Source organism: Salvelinus namaycush, chromosome 31, assembly GCF_016432855.1.
Source record: "Salvelinus namaycush isolate Seneca chromosome 31, SaNama_1.0, whole genome shotgun sequence".
Taxonomy (NCBI): domain Eukaryota; kingdom Metazoa; phylum Chordata; class Actinopteri; order Salmoniformes; family Salmonidae; genus Salvelinus; species Salvelinus namaycush.
This window is the reverse complement of record NC_052337.1, coordinates 30228800-30247244: the sequence shown is the minus strand read 5'-3', so window position 1 is coordinate 30247244 and position 18445 is coordinate 30228800. Positions and strand designations below refer to the sequence as shown.

Sequence of the window (18445 nt, the reverse complement as noted above, 5' to 3'; positions counted from 1 at the left end):
CAGTGGAACAAAGGGTATGATTACACACACACATGTACAAAGCCACATGTACACACACGTAAGCACACGCAGTGGAGTCAGACATAATTAACCCCTGAGACACTGACAAGCACAGCCTCCTCTCCTGATGTCTGGACACATCACACTGGGAGACTTGTGATGTTATGCTCCCCTAGGAACCAGCTATATCTCCTTCTATCACTCCTTCTGTCTTTCCCTTTGAAGTAATGTTTAATTCCTCTTCTCTCTCCCTCTCACAGTGTAGCGTGCTGGCTTCTTTCAGTCAAGAAGTAAATTGATTCTGTGAAACGTTACTCATATTGATTCTGTGAAATGTTACTTATAATGATTCTGTGAAACGTTACTCGTAATGATTCTGTGAAACGTTACTCGTAATGATTCTGTGAAACGTTACTCATAATGATTCTGTGAAACGTTACTCATATTGATTCTGTGAAACGTTACTCGTAATGATTCTGTGAAACGTTACTCGTAATGATTCTGTGAAACGTTACTCATATTGATTCTGTGAAACGTTACTCATAATGATTCTGTGAAACGTTACTCATAATGATTCTGTGAAACGTTACTCATAATAATTCTGTGAAACGTTACTCATAATGATGCTGTGAAACGTTACTCGTAATGATTCTGTGAAACGTTACTCATAATGATTCTGTGAAACGTTACTCATAATATGATTCTGTGAAACATTACTCATAAGCTGACCCTAAAACCTCACGTCATACAAAAGGAGTAGCGATACTGATCCAAGAGCAGGATGACTCACAGGACTGACTGGTAAAACAATAGGGGACACCACCATGAAAAACAAACCTCAACACCCCAGAAACACCATTGACTGTACAGACGACTGGCCATGGAGCCAGTCCCATCATTACTGTACATGGCCTTTACATCTCTCTGAGCTACATAAACTATACTCTATATGCATCATTGGATTAAATGAATCTAATGAGAGTCCTGTTAACCAAACTGTGTTCTAATATCATGTGGAGTGGATGATGATGATGAGTCAATGTTAGGATTCTATATTAGAGACAGTCGACAGCATGGAACAAGTCCCCCTCTAGGATGCTAAAGCAGCACTCTGCCTATACGACTGCTAGGCCCTTGAGGAGCATGACATGTCATGTGGAAAAGGTGTTGAAGTGAATCGAAAAAAGTCCTGATTCACGTGGCTCGGGGTAGCGGCGTGCCTGTCAAGACATGTTCTAGCCCATATCTCCTACCGCGTTGTGACAACGGCAAGAGACAAACAGTCTAGGGGTGCATTCATATGCCCATAGTTCAGTACAGTTCAACACCATCATCCCGGAAACCCTAGACCCACTCCAATTCGCATACCGCCCCAACAGATCCACAGATGACATACTCTCAATTGCACTGCACACTGCCCTTTCCCACCTGGACAAAAATAACACTTATGTGAGAATGCTGTTCATTGAATACAGCTCAGCGTTAAACACTATAGTGCCCACAAAGCTCATCACTAAGCTAAGGATCCTGGGACTGAACACCTCCCTCTGCAACTGGATCCTGGACTTCCTGATGGGCCGCCCCCAGGTGGTAAGGGTAGGTAACAACACATCTGCCTCACTGATCCTCAACACGGGGGCCCCTCAGGGGTGCGTGCTCAGTCCCCTCCTGTACACCCTGTTCACCCACAACTGCGTGGCCAAGCACGACTCCAACACCATCATTAAGTTTGCTGACGACACAACGGTGGTAGGCCTGATCACCGACAACAATGAGACAGCCTATAGGGAGGAGGTCAGAGAACTGGCAGTGTGATGCCAGGACAACAACCTTTCCCTCAATGTGACCAAGACAAAGGAGATGATCTTGGACTACAGGAAAAGGAGGGCCGAACACACCCCCATTAACATCGACGGGCTGTAGTGGATCGGGTCGAGAGCTTCAAGTTCCTTGGTGCCCACATCACCAACAAAATATCATGGTCCAAACACACCAAGACAGTCGTGAAGAGGGCACGACAACACCTATTCAGTGCGTAGTCCATATGGTCCAGTACATCACTGGGGCCAAGCTTCCTGCCATCCAGGACCTCTATACTAGGCGGTGTCAGAGGAAGGCCACAAAAATTGTCAAAGACTCCAGTCACCCAAGTCATAGACTGTTCTCTCTGCTACCGCATGGCAAGCGGTACCGGAGCAAAATGCTCGACCAACCTGTACCCCGCACATTGACTCTGTACCGGTACCCCGTGTATATAGCCTTGTTATTGTTTGTTTACTGTGTTCATTTTTTTTTTACTTTAATTTATTTAGTAAATATTTTAAAAACTCTATTTTCTTAAAACGTCATTGTTGGTTAGTTAAGTAAGCATTTCACAGTAAGGTCTACACCTGTTGTATTCAGCACATGACAAATACAATTTCATCAAATTTGATTTGATTTCATGTAGTTTACAGAAGTTCATTCAGGAAGACTGGTCTGAAGGCTCGTTTAACTTCATCCATAACATAATTCACTTTGTTTCCAAATCTATGGGCATAGTGGTAATGAATAAAAACGTATCAGCACAGCGTTTCGTTTCTTCTACTCTTTCCTATTGGCCATGTGCGGAACGCCATTCACCTATTTACCTTGTAGACTATAAACTGGGCACAAAAATGCAATTCCCTCACGCAAGTGGGACCATTTTCAGACGCTCAAATTCTGGGAGTCATGAGCCCAGGCCTGTCCAGCCATGAGCTCCTCCAACTGTCTAATATTAATGTGCTTGACTCATCTCTGCAACTCCCAGACGACGGGGTCGAAGAGGTCGTTTCTCCCAAAGGGAGGAAAAAGTTCCAGAAATTGGCTTTGCCAGCAAGGGGGAAAACTCTAAGATGGCTGTCTCTGGGCTGTCTCTGTCTCTGCTGCAACGTTCACCGCGGCTACCTCCACCCGGGCCGCTCTTGCTGCCACAACCAACGACCCTGTATATCTTTAAAACCTCAGATAAGAGGCTACAGCGTATCCTTTCCATCGCAGAGTTTGTGGTAGCATTGAGCATTTGCCACAATGTGTTGTGCTTAATGTTTCCCCCCAGGAGAAGAGAGCTTGATAAATTACATAAATGAAGATTTGCTGCCGTGTTTAGCCGTCATCCCATGTTGATACATAATATTATTCCATTTCAGCTATCAGATCTAGTTTATCGTAAATGCTCCTTGTATGCATACTCCCAAGGCTATTCATGGGGTACACTCAACCATTTGTTAAACAATATGTTGTCTTGTGTCATAAAGTTTTTTTTGCAGGGAGCGCACAGAGTTATTTCCAAATATGGCTATTGTCTGCAGGGACACGGGCACATGTGCTACTGGTAGTGGGTTACAAGTATAATTCATGACTATTCTATATTTATCTGACGATACTCATCGTTAGGCCTGCCACCTACTCATTGTCACTTAATTCTTAAGTTCTGCAAGCAATGAATATACATCATTATTATAATATAGCTTTCATTGTAGTGGCTATCGTGTCTGCACAAATCAATCAAATGTCAGTGTCATATGTACAGGATGTGATTTACTTCACTCATCATAGGTCTATGTATATTTTTGTCATGTCATATTGATCTAGCACACGTTTGCAGTCTAAGGTTTCTGTTTGGTTTCAGGTGTATAGCCCGCAGGCTTACCCTTTCCCCTTAACGTGTTGAACTGTTTTCGCTCCCTCACTATCACTCTCTTCTCTCTAATCATTATATTAAAATGTATGGAACTCCATATAACACTGGTGTGTCTTTCATGGTCATGCCCTGCCTGGCTGTGAGAACTCCTGTGTACTGGTCTACACAGGCTGGTTGCTGCTGTTTACAGCTATATGATTGCATAGGAGCGGACTGGAACTAAAGTGAACCCAAAAGCAGCTTGTCAAACGGCCACACCGACACTCCATTACCAGCAATCATGGATTGGTATCGTAGGAAAAAGAGGGCCGAATAGGCCCCCATTAACATCGACGGGGCTGTAGTTGAGCGGGTCGAGAGTTTCAAGTTCCTTGGTGTCCACATCACCAACAAACTATCATGGTCCAAACATACCAAGACAATCGTGAAGAGGGCACAACAAAAACATTTCCCCTCAGGAAACTGAAAAGATTTGGCATGGGTCCCCAAATCCTCAAAAGGTTCTACAGCTGCACCATCGAGAGCATCCTGACCGGTTGCATCACCGCCTGGTATGGCAACTGCTCGGCATCTAACCGTAAGACGCTACAGAGGGTACGGCCCAGTACATCACTGGGGCCAAGCTTCCTGCCATCCAGGACCTATATAATAGGCGGTGTCAGAGGAAAGCCCCTAAAATTGTCAGAAACTCCAGTCACCCAAGTCATAGACTGTTTTCTCTGCTACAGTACCACATGGCAAACGGTACCAGAGCGTCAAGTCTAGGACCAAAAATCTCCTTAACAGCTTCTACCCTGTTAACTAGCTTCTACGCTGTTATTACCTACGCATAGTCACTTCACCCCTACCTACATGTACAAATTACCTCAACTAACCTGTACCCCCGCACACTGACTCGGTACCAGTACCCCCTGTATATAGCCTCATTATTTTAATTTGATTGTGTTATTTTTTATAGTTTTATTTGGTAAATATTTGGTAAACATATTGTTAACCAACTGTGCAGTTAAAAAAAGAGTTAAGGTCATGTAAGTAAGCATTTCACGATAAGGTCTACACTTGTATTCGGCGCATGTGACAAATCAAGTTTGATTTGATTTGATTTATAATAATCAGAGACAACATGTTTCCTATAGTCTGTAAGCATATTCATTCATATTTTACATTATAAAGTTGGCTTACATGCATAATTGTAGCATTCTTCCTTCACAAGTAGTGCTTTGCCATTTCACAGTCATTTTATCAATTGAGTCTTCAGTGATAAAAAAAACAAATACTTCATCCATGCTTTATGAACTCAGTAGACCTAGGCCTTTAACTTTCAGTCCTCTAGGCATTTTCATTTCATTTGTATTTTATCTCGTCATAAACAAAATGTCTTCTGCAATAACTTGATATGTTAAGTCAGTCCTTGCAATCAGTTCTATCTCGAATAATGGTTATATTCTCCAGCCTACCAGCAGCAAACCTAGTAGCAAGGTGGTCATTAACATCTGGCGCCAAGGATCTTCCCTCAGAGACGTGGCCATTCCCCAAACTATTTAATAAAATGTCATATTGCATTCCATCTTTTTGTTCATTCAGTTAAGCCTGTACTCGATTGAACTAGAGAGGGTGCAAGAGAAAGGGAGAGAGAGAGGGAGAGCTATTTAGAGGGAAAGCGAGTCGGGAGTAAAGTCGGAAGATGGACGTAAAAAAAAGCATGTGGAGGAAACAACCCCTAAACTCCACAGTCGCTTAAGACTGAGCTCTTCTGTGGAAGGGAGGGACACTTTCCATCAGTGACATGTAAACTTTCTCTTTAAATTCCTCTCTCACTTCCGGACAGTGTTATCACCCCTGCTGCCGCTACACCAGCTCTCTCTTTATGGGAACGCTGCCATGCATGTTATTTCAGAGAAAACACAATTTGGAGTAACTGTTCCCCTGGCTTTCACCCCCACCTCTGTAGCGAGTCTGCATCCGCATCTGGCTGGAGCATCAGGCCAGAGAGGAAATCTCCTAGCAAAGCAGAAGTGACAGGCTGCAGAGAGAGGTAATATTGTCTGACACGTGGCATTGGGACCCCCTCACCTTCACTGAACACATTCAGCACACAGCAAATGGAAGGGAACACAGTGGGAGCCCTCTGGTACAACAGCTCTCTGCTGGTCTCTAAGTACATATTACAGGGTTATCAGGGGTGCGGATTACTCCGGAAATGAGTTTGGGGTTTGGGAAAGTGGCAAGCCCTCCTATGTAATGTATGGTGAACCAGCAGGGGAGCCTCTTATAAAAAAGTAGGCTGCCTTCCTTGAGCTGAGACGATAAAAACGAAAATGATCAACACCAACCAAACCGACCACTTATCTTGGTGATATCGTTCATTACAACAAATAACCTATAGGGTTCTACTAGAGAAATGTGAAGTTTGAAAATAATAATATGGTTGGTTGATTGTTGATGGGACGATTGACACCTACAACATTTAAATGAGTAGTAGTAATAGTTTAAAAAATAACGGGGGTGCACAATAATGTTAAGCTTATTGTTCAATCTATTGTTATCGTGATAATTCAGTCAATTTATCATGATAGGGATTTCCTCTAAAGTACATTCAAAACTGTCATCAACTCTTAACACGTTTTAGAGAAGGTGCCATTAGCCACACTGACATTTTCAGCATGGCATTCACTGGACACAGCAATGACAACATGAGAAGCTTTTCAATCATTTTTCAAAGAGACGAAAAAGCTGGTGTATTGTTGCAAAGGTCAATGGGACTTACAAACGGAGATAACAACATTAATTAAACGAAGCCGGGTCCTCAGAACCAATCGACGAGGGGCTTTGATGAGAATGGATCCATCTGAGTGGTGCCAAATCCCCTAGTCACTGGGCTCTGTTACTGGTTAAAGAGCCACCCATAATGAAACAACGGGAGATTGTCTGTCAATCATCTCCTGAATACCAAAGGCAGCTTTGCCCAAAACACCCTCCTGTTCCGCATTCAGCAGAATGTCACAGAAGGTAAATATTAACATTCCCTGTCGTTAACATCTTTCAATGCTCTGATGATGGGAAGGTGGGAGGAAATAGCTTTTTAGCGTATTGCAGTGCAGAGAAGTTCAACATTCTACAAGTCACAACTCTAATCCTACCCATCATAGTAATGTTAAAGCCTGAGTTGTAGTAGCATCAGCTGGCAGACCATGTGGTGGCACATGATTAGGCCACGGGCCATAACTAGGAGATGTGCAGTGACCTAAAAGCCCTTGCTTCGCTCTGGTTGTAGTGTAGTTGCGCAGTAGGTGTATTAAAGTCTATGGTACAGTAAGGGCTAAGCATGCTTTAGCCTAGCGAGAGAGAGAGTTGAAGAGATATAAGGACAGCTCAATCAGAGGGGGGACTTTGTGTTAGGGGAGGAGGTGAGGGAGAGATTGGGATAGAGAGTGTCGTCACGCTAGCTCTGTGTGGTGTGATGCAGCTCTCCAGGTCCCCCAAGCAGCCCTGCAACGAGCCAATTACCTACACAATCTGACAAACAAACTATGTAGCGCAGATGCGGTCTGTTTGGAATGGGGAGATAGGACGCAAGCATACACCCCCCCCCCCCCTTACCGGTTATGTACTATAATCAGATCACCATCCAGTGTAAACACAAACATGCTCATCCACAGATTAACACAAGCATGCAATCACTCACACACAAATATATTTTACGAGGTTTAGCTCCAGCTCCATGTGAATCCTAAAATGAGGCTGAATCAGGACTAACATTCCTGGAGGGCTGTCGTGGCTGTATCCTGTCATTACCAGACCAGGCCTATCATTACCATTACCTAAAGAGTAAAGTAGCACATCACAGCGGGAAGCACATAACCACTCCAAACGCATGCAAATCATCACCCACAATACTGTACTGCAGCTGGGGTGTTCAACAGCTCTGACCGCCTTCTCTTCTATACACTAATGTGTTTTCATGAATCCCTAGTAGATTACAGGAATCCATTTCAACAGCCTACACAGATCGCAGAACATTTAGAGCGTGCTCTCTGAACTAGAAATTGTTTATTATCATTATAACAGTGTTACAGACCCAGTCAGCTCTTTGCTTATATGAGTTTAATTGATCCATTCTGTTTAACACTAATCAAATCAAATGTTATTTGTCACATGCGCCGAATACAACAGGTGTAGACCTTACAGTGAAATGCTTACTTACAAGCCCTTAACCAACAATGCAGATCTAAGAAAATCCCCCCAAAAGTCAAAGATAAGAATAACAAGTAGTTAAAGAGCAGCAGTAAAATATCAATAGCGAGGCTATATACAGGGGGTACCGGTACAGAGTCAATGTGCGGGAGGCACCGGTGTCGATGTAATTGAGGTAATTATATACATGTAGGTAGAGTTATTAAAATGGCTATGCATAGATAATAACAGTGAGTAGCAGCAGCGTGGGGGGGGGGCAAAGTCTGGTTAGCCAGTTGATTAGCTGTTCAGGAGTCTTATGGCTTGGGGGTAGAAGCTGTTTAGGAGCCTCTTGGACATAGACTTGGCGCTCCGGAACTGCTTTCCATGCGGAAGCAGAGAGAACAGCCTATGACTAGGGTGGCTGGAGTCTTTGACAATTTTTAGGGCCTACCTCTGACACCGCCTGGTATAGAGGTCCTGGATGGCAGGAAGCTTGGCCCCAGTGATGTACTGGGCCGTACGCACTACCCTCTGTAGTGCCTTCCGGACGGAGGCCGAGCAGTTGCCATACCAGGCAGTGATGCAACCCGTCAGGATGCTCTCGATGGTGCAGCTGTAAAACCTTTTGAGGATCTGAGAACCCATGCCAAATCTTTTCAGTCTCCTGAGGCGGAATAGGTTTTGTCGTGCCCTCTTCACAACTGTCTTGGTGTGCTCGGACCATGTTAGTTTGTTGGTGATGTGGACACCAAGGAACTTGAAGCTCTCAACTTGCTCCACTACAGCCGCGTTGATGAGAATGGGGGAGTGCTCGGCCCTCCTTTCCTGTATTCCACAATCATCTCCTTTGTCTTGATCATGTTGAGGGAGAGGTTGTTGTCCTTGCACCACACGGTCAGGTCTCATCATTGTCGGTGATCAGGCCTACCGCCGTTGTGTCATCAGCAAACTTAATTATGGTGTTGGAGTCGTGCCTGGCCGTGCAGTCATGAGTGAACAGGAAGTACAGGAGGGGACTGAGCACGTGTTGAGGATCAGCATGGCGGATGTGTTGTTACCTACCCTTACCACCTGGTGGGGGCCCGTCATGAAGTCCAGGATCCAGTTTCAGACAGAGGTGTTTAGTCCCAGGGTCCTTAGCTTAGTGATGAGCTTTGAGGGCACTATGGTGTTGAACGCTGAGCTGTAGTCAATGAATAGCATTCTCACATAGGTGTTCCTTCTGTCTAGGTGGGAAAGGGCAGTGTGGAGTGCAATGGAGATTGCATCATCTGTGGATCTGTTGGTGTAGTATGCAAATTGGAGTGGGTCTAGGGTTTCTGGGATAATGTTGTTGATATGGGGCCTCCCGGGTGGCGCAGTGGTCTAGGGCACTGCATCGCAGCGCTAGCTGTGCCACCAGAGACTCTGGGTTCGCGCCCAGGCTCTGTCGCAGCCGGCCGCGCCCGGGAGGTCCGTGGGGCGACGCACAATTGGCCTAGCGTCGTCCGGGTTAGGAAGGGTTTGGCCGGTAGGGATATCCTTGTCTCATCGCGCACTAGCGACTCCTGTGGCGGGCCGGGCGCAGTGTGCACTAACCAAGGTAGCTAGGTGCACAGTGTTTCCTCCGACACATTGGTGCGGCTGGCTTCCGGGTTGGAGGCGCGCTGTGTTAAGAAGCAGTGCGGCTTGGTTGGGTTGTGTTTCGGAGGACGCATGGCTTTCGACCTTCGTCTCTCCCGAGCCCGTACGGGAGTTGTAGCGATGAGACAAGATAGTAATTACTAACAATTGGATACCACGAAATTGGGGAGAAAAGGGGGGTAAAATTAAAAATTAAAAATGTTGTTGATATGAGCCATGACCAGCCTTTCAAAGCATTTCATGGCTACAGACGTGAGTGCTACGGGTCGGTAGTCATTTAGGCAGGTTACCTTAGTGTTCTTGAGCACAGGGACTATGGTGGTCTGCTTGAAACATGTTGGTTTTAAAGACTCAGACAGGGAGAGGTTGAAAATGTCAGTGAAGATACTTGCCAGTTGGTCAGCGCATGTTCTGAGTACACGTCCTGGTAATCCGTCTGCCCCAGAAGCCTTCTTAATGTTGACCTGTTTAAAGGTCTTACTCACATCGACTGCGGAGAGCGTGATCACACTGTCGTCCGGAACAGCTGATGCTCTCATGCATGTTTCAGTGTTACTTGCCTCGAAGCGAGTATATAAGATATTTAGCTCGTCTGGTAGGCTTGTGTCACTGGGCAGCTTTCTGCTGTGCTTCCCTTCGTAGTCTGTAATAGTTTGCAAGCCCTGCCACATCCGACGAGCGTCGGAGCAGTTTAGTACGATTCGATCTTAGTCCTATATTGATGCTTTGCCTGTTTGATGGTTCATCTGAAGGCATAGCAGGATTTCTTATAAGCTTCCGGGTTAGAGTCCCGCTCCTTGAAAGCGGCAGCTCAACCCTTTAGCTCAGTGAGTATGTTGCCTGTAATCCATGGCTTCTGGTTGGGGTATGTACGTACAGTCACTGTGGGGACAACGTCCTCAACGCACTTATTGATAAAGCCAGTGACTGATGTGGTGTACTCCTCAAAGCCATCGGAAGAACCCTAGAACATATTCGAGTTTATGCTAGCAAAACAGTCCTGTAGTTTAGCATCTGCTTCATCTGACCACTTTTTTATAGAAAGAGTCACTGGTTAATTTTTGCTTGTAAGCAGGAATCAGGAGGATAGAGTTATGGTCACATTTGCCAAATGGAGGGTTGAGGGAGAGCTTTGTACGCGTTTCTGTGTGTGGAGTAAAGGTGATCTAGAATTGTTTTCCCTTTGGTTGCACATCTACCATGCTGATAGACATGAGGTAAAACTGATTTAAGTTTCCCTGCATTAAAGTCCCCGGCCACTAGGAGCGCCACCTCTGGATGAGCGTTTCCCTGTTTGCTTATAGCGGAATACAGCTCATTGAGTGAGGTTTTAGTGCCAGCCTCGGTCTATGGTGGTATGTAGACAGCTATGAAAAATAAAGATGAAAACTCTCTAGATAGTGTGGTCTAAAGCTTATCATGAGATACTCTACCTCAGGCGAGCAAAACCCTGAGACTTTCTTAAATATCGTGCACCAGCTATTGTTTACAAATATGCATAGGGCCCCGCCCCGTTTCTTACCAGAGGCTGCTGTTCTGTCCTGCCGATAGAGCCCATAACCCGCCAGCTGTATGTTCTTAATGTCGTCGTTCAGTCACGACTCGGTGAAACACAAGATATTACCGTTTTTAATGTCTCGTTGGTAGGATATACGTGCTTTCAGTTCGTCCCATTTATTTTCCAGCGATTGAACGTTAGCTAGCAGAACGGAGGGCAAGGGCAGATTATCCACTCGTCACCTGATCCTCACAAGGCATCCTGATCTCTTTCTGCAAAACCTACGTTTCCTTTTCCAGCGAATCACGGGGATCTGGGCTTGGTCGGGTGTCCGTAGTATATATCCCTGGCGTCCGACTCATTGAAGAAGAACTCCTCATCTAGTTTGAGGTGAGTAATCCCAGTTGTGATGTTCAGAAGCTATTTTCGGTCATAAGAGACGGTAGCAGCAACATAATGTACAAAACAAGTCACGAACGTGAAAAAACTAACAAAATAGTATGGTTGGTTAAGAGCCGATAAGACGGCAGCCCTACCCTCCGGTGTCATCTTTAATAATCCCATCTATCCTCTGCGTTATCCTGAAATCCTGCATCTAAATCCAACTGCATGCACACAGGGCCACACACGGAATACTATCTCAAACATGCACGCACACATACACACAGCTCCCGAGGTCACTAACCTTTCCTTGAAGTCTACGAAGATCTTCCCCAGACCGTTGCCTCCGCTCACCATGTTGAGGTCGATGGCCCTCAGCAGAGCAAAGTGGACTTTAATCACATCCTGTATGGGGTACAGCACAACCATAGTCAGCATGGGTCACACTAACACGTCATCTCCATCACCTCCATCAGCTCCACACTGACACTACGATTACACTCATCAGCACTCACCTCGAGATTTACAAAGATGGACTCCATGTCTGGTGGACTGAGAACTTGCTTCAAAGGGATCATATAATTCTGTAGAATAGCAAAACAGTACAATTGAGAAGTTAAAAGAACTTGCATGGCAATATACAGTAGGCCTAAAGTACAAACATCATTGACTGAACCTGTTGACGTTGTAAACAAATCGGTAGCAGTGTTAAGTTGTATATTAAAAAGCAGTTCAATCCAATAGCATGTGCTGGGGGCGCCCAGGAAAATCGATCATAAAATAGGTTTCACTATAATGTGTTGCTGCTCGGTGTTAGTAGCTTAATCATTATCTTGTATACACGTGTACCCATTTGTTTGAAGTGCCCATGACGTGCTGTGAGTACCAACCACTGATTATGTTCACTGGCACAAACCTTCCCTGTTGTTTGAGTAATGTTATTGTATGCTTGTCACATTACATAATCTTAATGATAACAAATAGATCCATTAAAATGTAATGAAGATATGATGGCTTTATTAACCTCAACTCAATCAAGCCCAAACGACTCCTCTGATTATAAGAAGGTGATTCTGGTTTAATTGCATGTTTGTCTGGCTCAGCAAACACAAACACACCCTTAGTCTAATGGATCCAGTGGAGTGGATCATGTCTAACTGTCCATCAAATTGAGAATAATCTATTTTTCATCATGGAGAAGCTGCTGTTTTACCGCTGACATCATTTACAACCCTAGGTGAATTGTGTGTGCGTGTGTGTCTGTGTCTGTGTGTGTGTCTGTTTACACATAGAGCCCTGGAGATCAGTCTCTTCCCATGGGACTGTGCCAATAATAAGCCTATCGATCTGCTCCACAGACATTTGTCCTCTCCAATGAACCTGCCAATAGCTGACATTTCCACACCGCGCCCTGCCTGAGGCCTGACACAGGAGACGTGACAAAACACACCTACCCTAGCAGCGAGCTACATTCAACACTGTCAGCCAGCCACCCACTGCACACACACACATACGTAGATACATGTACGTACATAAACGTAAGTACACACACACACATACACTTTTCCGTAGCTAAGTCCCTCACCCACCTTCTCAATGTCCTCCAGCGTCTTGTAGTACTTGGCCTCAGTCTCCTGGATCTCCACTAAGCAGCAGTTTCTCTTGTCGTCTTCTGTCATGCCCATTTTCTGTGGAGGTAATTAACGACAGGAAAAGTGATGCTGTGATGTCATTATGTCATTACACGTCCCTGACAAGGCTGTTTATGTGTCTGATTGTCAAATGATGGGTGTCAAACATGTTATTTAGACATGCAAGGTCATTATTACCAATCATATGGCTTGATGTATGTTATAAAACTGTACTGTATAAATACTGTAAACGCTGCTTATTTGTACTATTTTCTACATTGTAGACATCAAAACTATGAAATAACCAGTGATATAAAGTACTTAAGTAAAAAATACGTAAGTAGTTTTTGGGGGTATCTGTACTTTACTTTTTATATTTTTGACAACTTTTACTTTTACTTCACTACATTCCAAAAGAAAATATTGTACTCTTTACTCCATAAATTTTCCCTGACAACCCAAAGTACTTGTTACATTTTGAATGCTTAGCAAGAGAGGAAAATTTAGAAATTCACACACTTATCAAGAGAACACATGGTCATCCCTACTGCCTATAGTGTGGCAGACTCACTAAACAGAAATGTATCTTTTGTAAATAATGTCTGAGTGTTAGAGCGTAACCCTGGCCATCCATACATTTTAAAAACAAGAAAATGGTTTTGCTTAATATAAGGAATTTGAAATGATTTATACATTTACTTTTGATACTTAAGTACATTTTAAACCAAATACTTTAAAACTTTCACTCAAGTAGTATTTTACTGGGTGACTTTCACTTTTACTTTCTATACTTTCTATGAGTAACTTTCTATTAAGGTATCTATACTTTTACTCAAGTATGACAATTGGGTACTTTTTCTACCACTGGAAATAACACATATGGAATTATGTAGTAACCAAAAAGTGTTAAACAAATCTAAATAGATGTTATATTTGAGTTTCTTCAAAGTACCCTTTGCCTTGATGACAGCTTTGTACACTTTTGGCATTCTCTCAACCAGCTTCATGAGGTAGTCACCTGGAATGCATTTCAATTAAAAGGTGTGCCTTGTTAAAAGTTAATTTGTGGAATTTTTGTCCTTCTTAATGCGTTTGAGCCAATCAGTTGTGTTGTGACAAGGTATGGGTGGTATACAGAAGATAGCCCTATTTGGTAAAAGACCAAGTCCATATTATTCCAGGAACAGCTCAAATAAGCAAAGAGAAATGACAGTCCATCATTACTTTAAGACATGCAGGTCAGCCAATGCGGAAAATGTCAAGAACTTTGAAAGTTTCCTCATGTGCAGTCGCAAAAACTATCAAGCACTACAATGAAACTGGCTCTCATGAGAACCGCCACAGCAGAAGATAAGTTCATTAGAGTTAACTGCACCTCAGATTGCAGCCCAAATAAATGCTTCAAAGAGTTCAAGTAACAGACACATCTCAACATCAACTGTTCAGCGGAGACTGTGTGAATCAGGCCTTCATGGTCGAATTGCTGCAAAGAAAACACTACTAAAGGACACCAATAAGAAGAAGAGACTTGCTTGGGCCAAGAAACACGAGCAATGGACATTAGACCAGTGGAAATCTGTCCTTTGGTTTGATGAGTCCAAATTTGAGATTGTTGGTTCCAACCGCCGTGTCTTTGTGAGACGCAGAATAGGTGAACGTATAATCTCAGCATGTGTTGTTTCCACCGTGATGCATGGAGGAGGAGGTGTGATGGTGCTTTGCTGGTGACACTGTCTGTGATTTATTTAGAATTCAAGGCACACTTAACCAGCATGGCTACCACAGCATTCTGCAGCAATACACCATACCATCTGGTTTGCACGTAGTGGGACTAGCATTTGTTTTTCAACAGGACAATGACCCAAAACACCTCCAGCCTGTGTAAGGGCTATTTGGCCAAGTGCTATTTGGCCAAGTGTGGAGTGCTGCATCAGATGGCCTGGCCTCCACAATCACCCGACCTTAACCCAATTGAGATGGTTTGGGATGAGTGAAGGAAAAGCAGCCAACAAGTGCTCAGCATATGTGGGAACTCCTTCAGGACTGTTGGAAAAGCATTCCAGGTTAAGCTGGTTGAAAGAATGCCAAGAGTGTGCAAAGCTGTCATCAAGGCTAAGGGTGGCTATTTTGAAAAATCTCTCATTTAAATATATATTTTATTTATAACTTTGAGTTACATTCATCAATGTACAGTACCCGATGCCAATAGGGAGCTGTGACTGTCAACATTACCAGACAGGGGGATTCCAGAACAGCGTCCAGCTACACCCAGTGGCCCTGCAGCACTGCATCCAAACCACTCAATGGGAATTTGATGAGCACTTTTAATGAACTGAGCCCAATTCTCACTCATCACTCCAACATGACCCAATAGAATATGATACTTTTGATTAACTGTAATTGCTGGGACCCGGTCCGTGTAACGCAAGCCGATTGGCCGTGTTGTGGGAAGCGGTGACATAAACGCTGGAACTGTGGGATTTATACGAGTTGAGTGCCGGCTGGCTTGCTCATGGGCAAGTGCTAATGAACATCTGTGTCTGCAGCTCTGTATCTTCGGTAACATCTGGGGCCAGTGCAGAGCAGAGCGGGGCTGGGGAGGGTGGACCAGCCAAGGCAAACAACCCGCCCACCGCATCCAGATTCATTTAGAAGCGCAAACAGGCCCGCCATTAGAGAGGGGGATATGATGATGACAGGGAAAACAAACAGAGGGAGGCCAGTATCTCATGGGGCCTACGGCTTGGGTGGGGGGGGGGGGGGGGGGGGGGGGGGATCAGTGCATAGCAAACGGGTGAAAAAAAACCCATCTGCGACAGTAACAGTCGGATAAGACGACCCTGCCAAAACCTCTGACATCTCCGTCATAATTGTCTGGGTGGCTGCGGCTGTCAGCAGTCTTGGTTGTTGTGTTGAGAGGACTATTCATTCTAATGTGTCCTCTGGAATATAACTGAAGGTTTATAAGCAGTTCTGATAATACAACAGGGGGATAATCAAGTCAAACCAGAGTCAATTAGACTCAGAGGCCCAGATCCAGCTGGGTATCAGAAGACAATCAGGCGTGTTGGAGAGCACAGCTACAGAACTGACATAGGAACTGATGAAGGCTGTATTGGGGTTTGATCTGGCTGCTTTTGATGATGTCATATAGTGGCAATGTCATGGTGTTGATGGTGATATGTTGATGTCATGGTGAGTCACACACACAGGGGCAGATGGGGATTCCCTTGACCAGTGCTGTAGGCCATTGATCTAATGGCGTGGTCATCTGAGAGGAAGGGTGTTGTGGGGACATGTCAGACTGATGAACAGAGCTGGATGACAGAACGGTGAGTCAGGGCACTTACCTGCATGTATCTGATCTGCAGCGTAAGGAATGGAAAAACATAAGAGGTGAGCAGAGCAGAACAGAACACACACCGACGGATAGAGAGCATCAGAGAGGACACACACACCCACGTACACAGATAGAGAGACAAGCAGAGAATTACACAAACACAAATCTCTTACCATGGGTTGTCGAACTTCCACCTTGATGATGTCCTCGTAGATGTCATCTCCATCGTCCTCACAGGGAACACAGTCGTAGATGTCATCCTCCCCCACGTCATGCTCACTGGGGAACACACACACACAGTCGGTTATCCAATTGCAATTTCCTCTGAAAGGGTGATTACGAGACTTAAGACTGAAGGTTAACCACAACATTGAGATCAGATTAGGCACTTGACACTTCGCTGAGCGCTAAACTAACTGTAGGTTCCCATTAGCCGTCATCAGCAGGGCTGAGGAGTCAGGAAGTCAGGCCACAGTGGTGATCTATGTCATTTCCATCCCGCTTCACAACCACTCCACAAACATGTCTCTCTGATGTACGACGCCCATTACTAACAGAAGTTGAGGGTCGGCCCAGTAGATAACAATGTAGTGAGATCCCATTAAGAGCTGCAGCAGTACAGAGTTGAAAAGCATTTCTGTGTACTTACTATGGGTGGAGTTGTGCACATGTGTATGTTTATCTGTGTATCTGTGTGTGTGTGTACTCATGTAAGTGTGAAACAGGAACCCAGTGCCCTCCCTGACAGTTCAGTGTACATCCAAGATTGGAGGCAAGATCAATTCAGCACCAGGAGCCTTGAATCCATGTGTGCCTCCTCACCCCACTGACAGCCACAGCAGCATCCATCAGCCCACACCCAGCCATCCTCCTCTGGGTCACACATGGCCCCGTCTCAGCCTGGACCGTATTAAACCAGCCTGACAACCATAAGAGATGTCTTTCCCTATCCGTGACTAAGCCACCTGTTACATTCTGTTGTGGTTCTATGGTTTCATGGTTGTGACGGTCTCCACCAGCACAGGCATACGGCTCACCTTAGACCACCACAGAGAGCTCCCTCTGCCCCCGCCCCCTCTCTCGCTCTCTCTCTCTCCCTCTCCTTCTCTCTTCTGCTCAGGCCACATCTAAAGCTTCTGTCGAACATCAAAACACCATTCTATGCTAATTCTCGCTACCAGAAAACACGGAAATCCTGAAAGGCTCCAAGTTGTTTGTTCCCTTCAGTCATTTTCTGAGGACTAAAGAAAACACAAAGCAAAGTGAATTGAACGCCTGCTCCAGGCATTGTAAGAATGTGGTTGTTTGACAGCGTAACCCGAGGGAATAAAAGGCAGTGGTCTAATGAATGTATGTTTCTATTGAAACTCATTAGTTCCACAACAATTCTGGAGTTTTCTACCTACTATACTATAAAATACTGAGACCTGGAGGCCATGGGAAACTGGGGAAACGGTTTCTTTTGGTTTTCTTTTGGCACCACACTGACTGAATGACCTTTAATTAGCAGAGATGCCAGCAGTGCACAGGCTCTGACTGTGATGTGTGTGTGTGTGTGTGTGTGTGTGTGTGTGTGTGTGTGTGTGTGTGTGTGTGTGTGTGTGTGTGTGTGTGTGTGTGTGTGTGTGTGTGTGTGTGTGTGTGTGTGTGTGTGTGTGTGTGTGTGTGTGTGTGTGTGTGTTTGTTTTGTTTATTAGGATACCCATTAGCTACTGCACATGCAGCAGCTACTCTTCCTGGGGTCCACATAAAACATACACAACAAAGTACAGAACAGTTGTAGACAAGGACATTCAATTAGAATACATTTTAAAATTAAAATAACAGCTAAACATTAGGCTATAATCCCATATTGATGTCACTTGTTAAATCCAGTGTAGATGAAGGGGAGGAGACAGGTTAAAGAAGGATTGTTAAGCCTTGAGACTGAGACATCAGCTGAGCAGTCTGACATATTTGTCACATTTTTGTTGCATCTTTTCTTTGAACCAAAGAATTGTTCAATTCATCATCGATCCAGTGAGCTCTAATAGTTCTCACAAGTGCATGTTTGTCAACAACCGGCAGGGATCATTTTACAAATACTCAAAGTGCTGCATCTGGATTATCCTCCTTATACACATCAGACCAAC

General features: G+C 44.6%; 1 protein-coding gene across 1 annotated transcript in view; it reads right to left on the bottom strand.

Moving 5' to 3' along the window:
• Window positions 1-17199, bottom strand: part of LOC120025546 (guanine nucleotide exchange factor VAV2-like) — a 32882-nt gene extending 15683 nt beyond the window's left edge. The window contains exons 1-6 of the mRNA XM_038970107.1: window positions 17136-17199; window positions 16731-16761; window positions 16487-16592; window positions 12932-13030; window positions 11858-11926; window positions 11647-11747 (exon numbers count right to left, since the gene is read on the bottom strand). Coding sequence (XP_038826035.1) covers window positions 11647-11747; window positions 11858-11926; window positions 12932-13030; window positions 16487-16592; window positions 16731-16761; window positions 17136-17199 — 470 coding nt within the window. The remainder of the gene's footprint in view (window positions 1-11646; window positions 11748-11857; window positions 11927-12931; window positions 13031-16486; window positions 16593-16730; window positions 16762-17135) is intronic.
• Between the last annotated feature and the right edge of the window lie 1246 nt (window positions 17200-18445).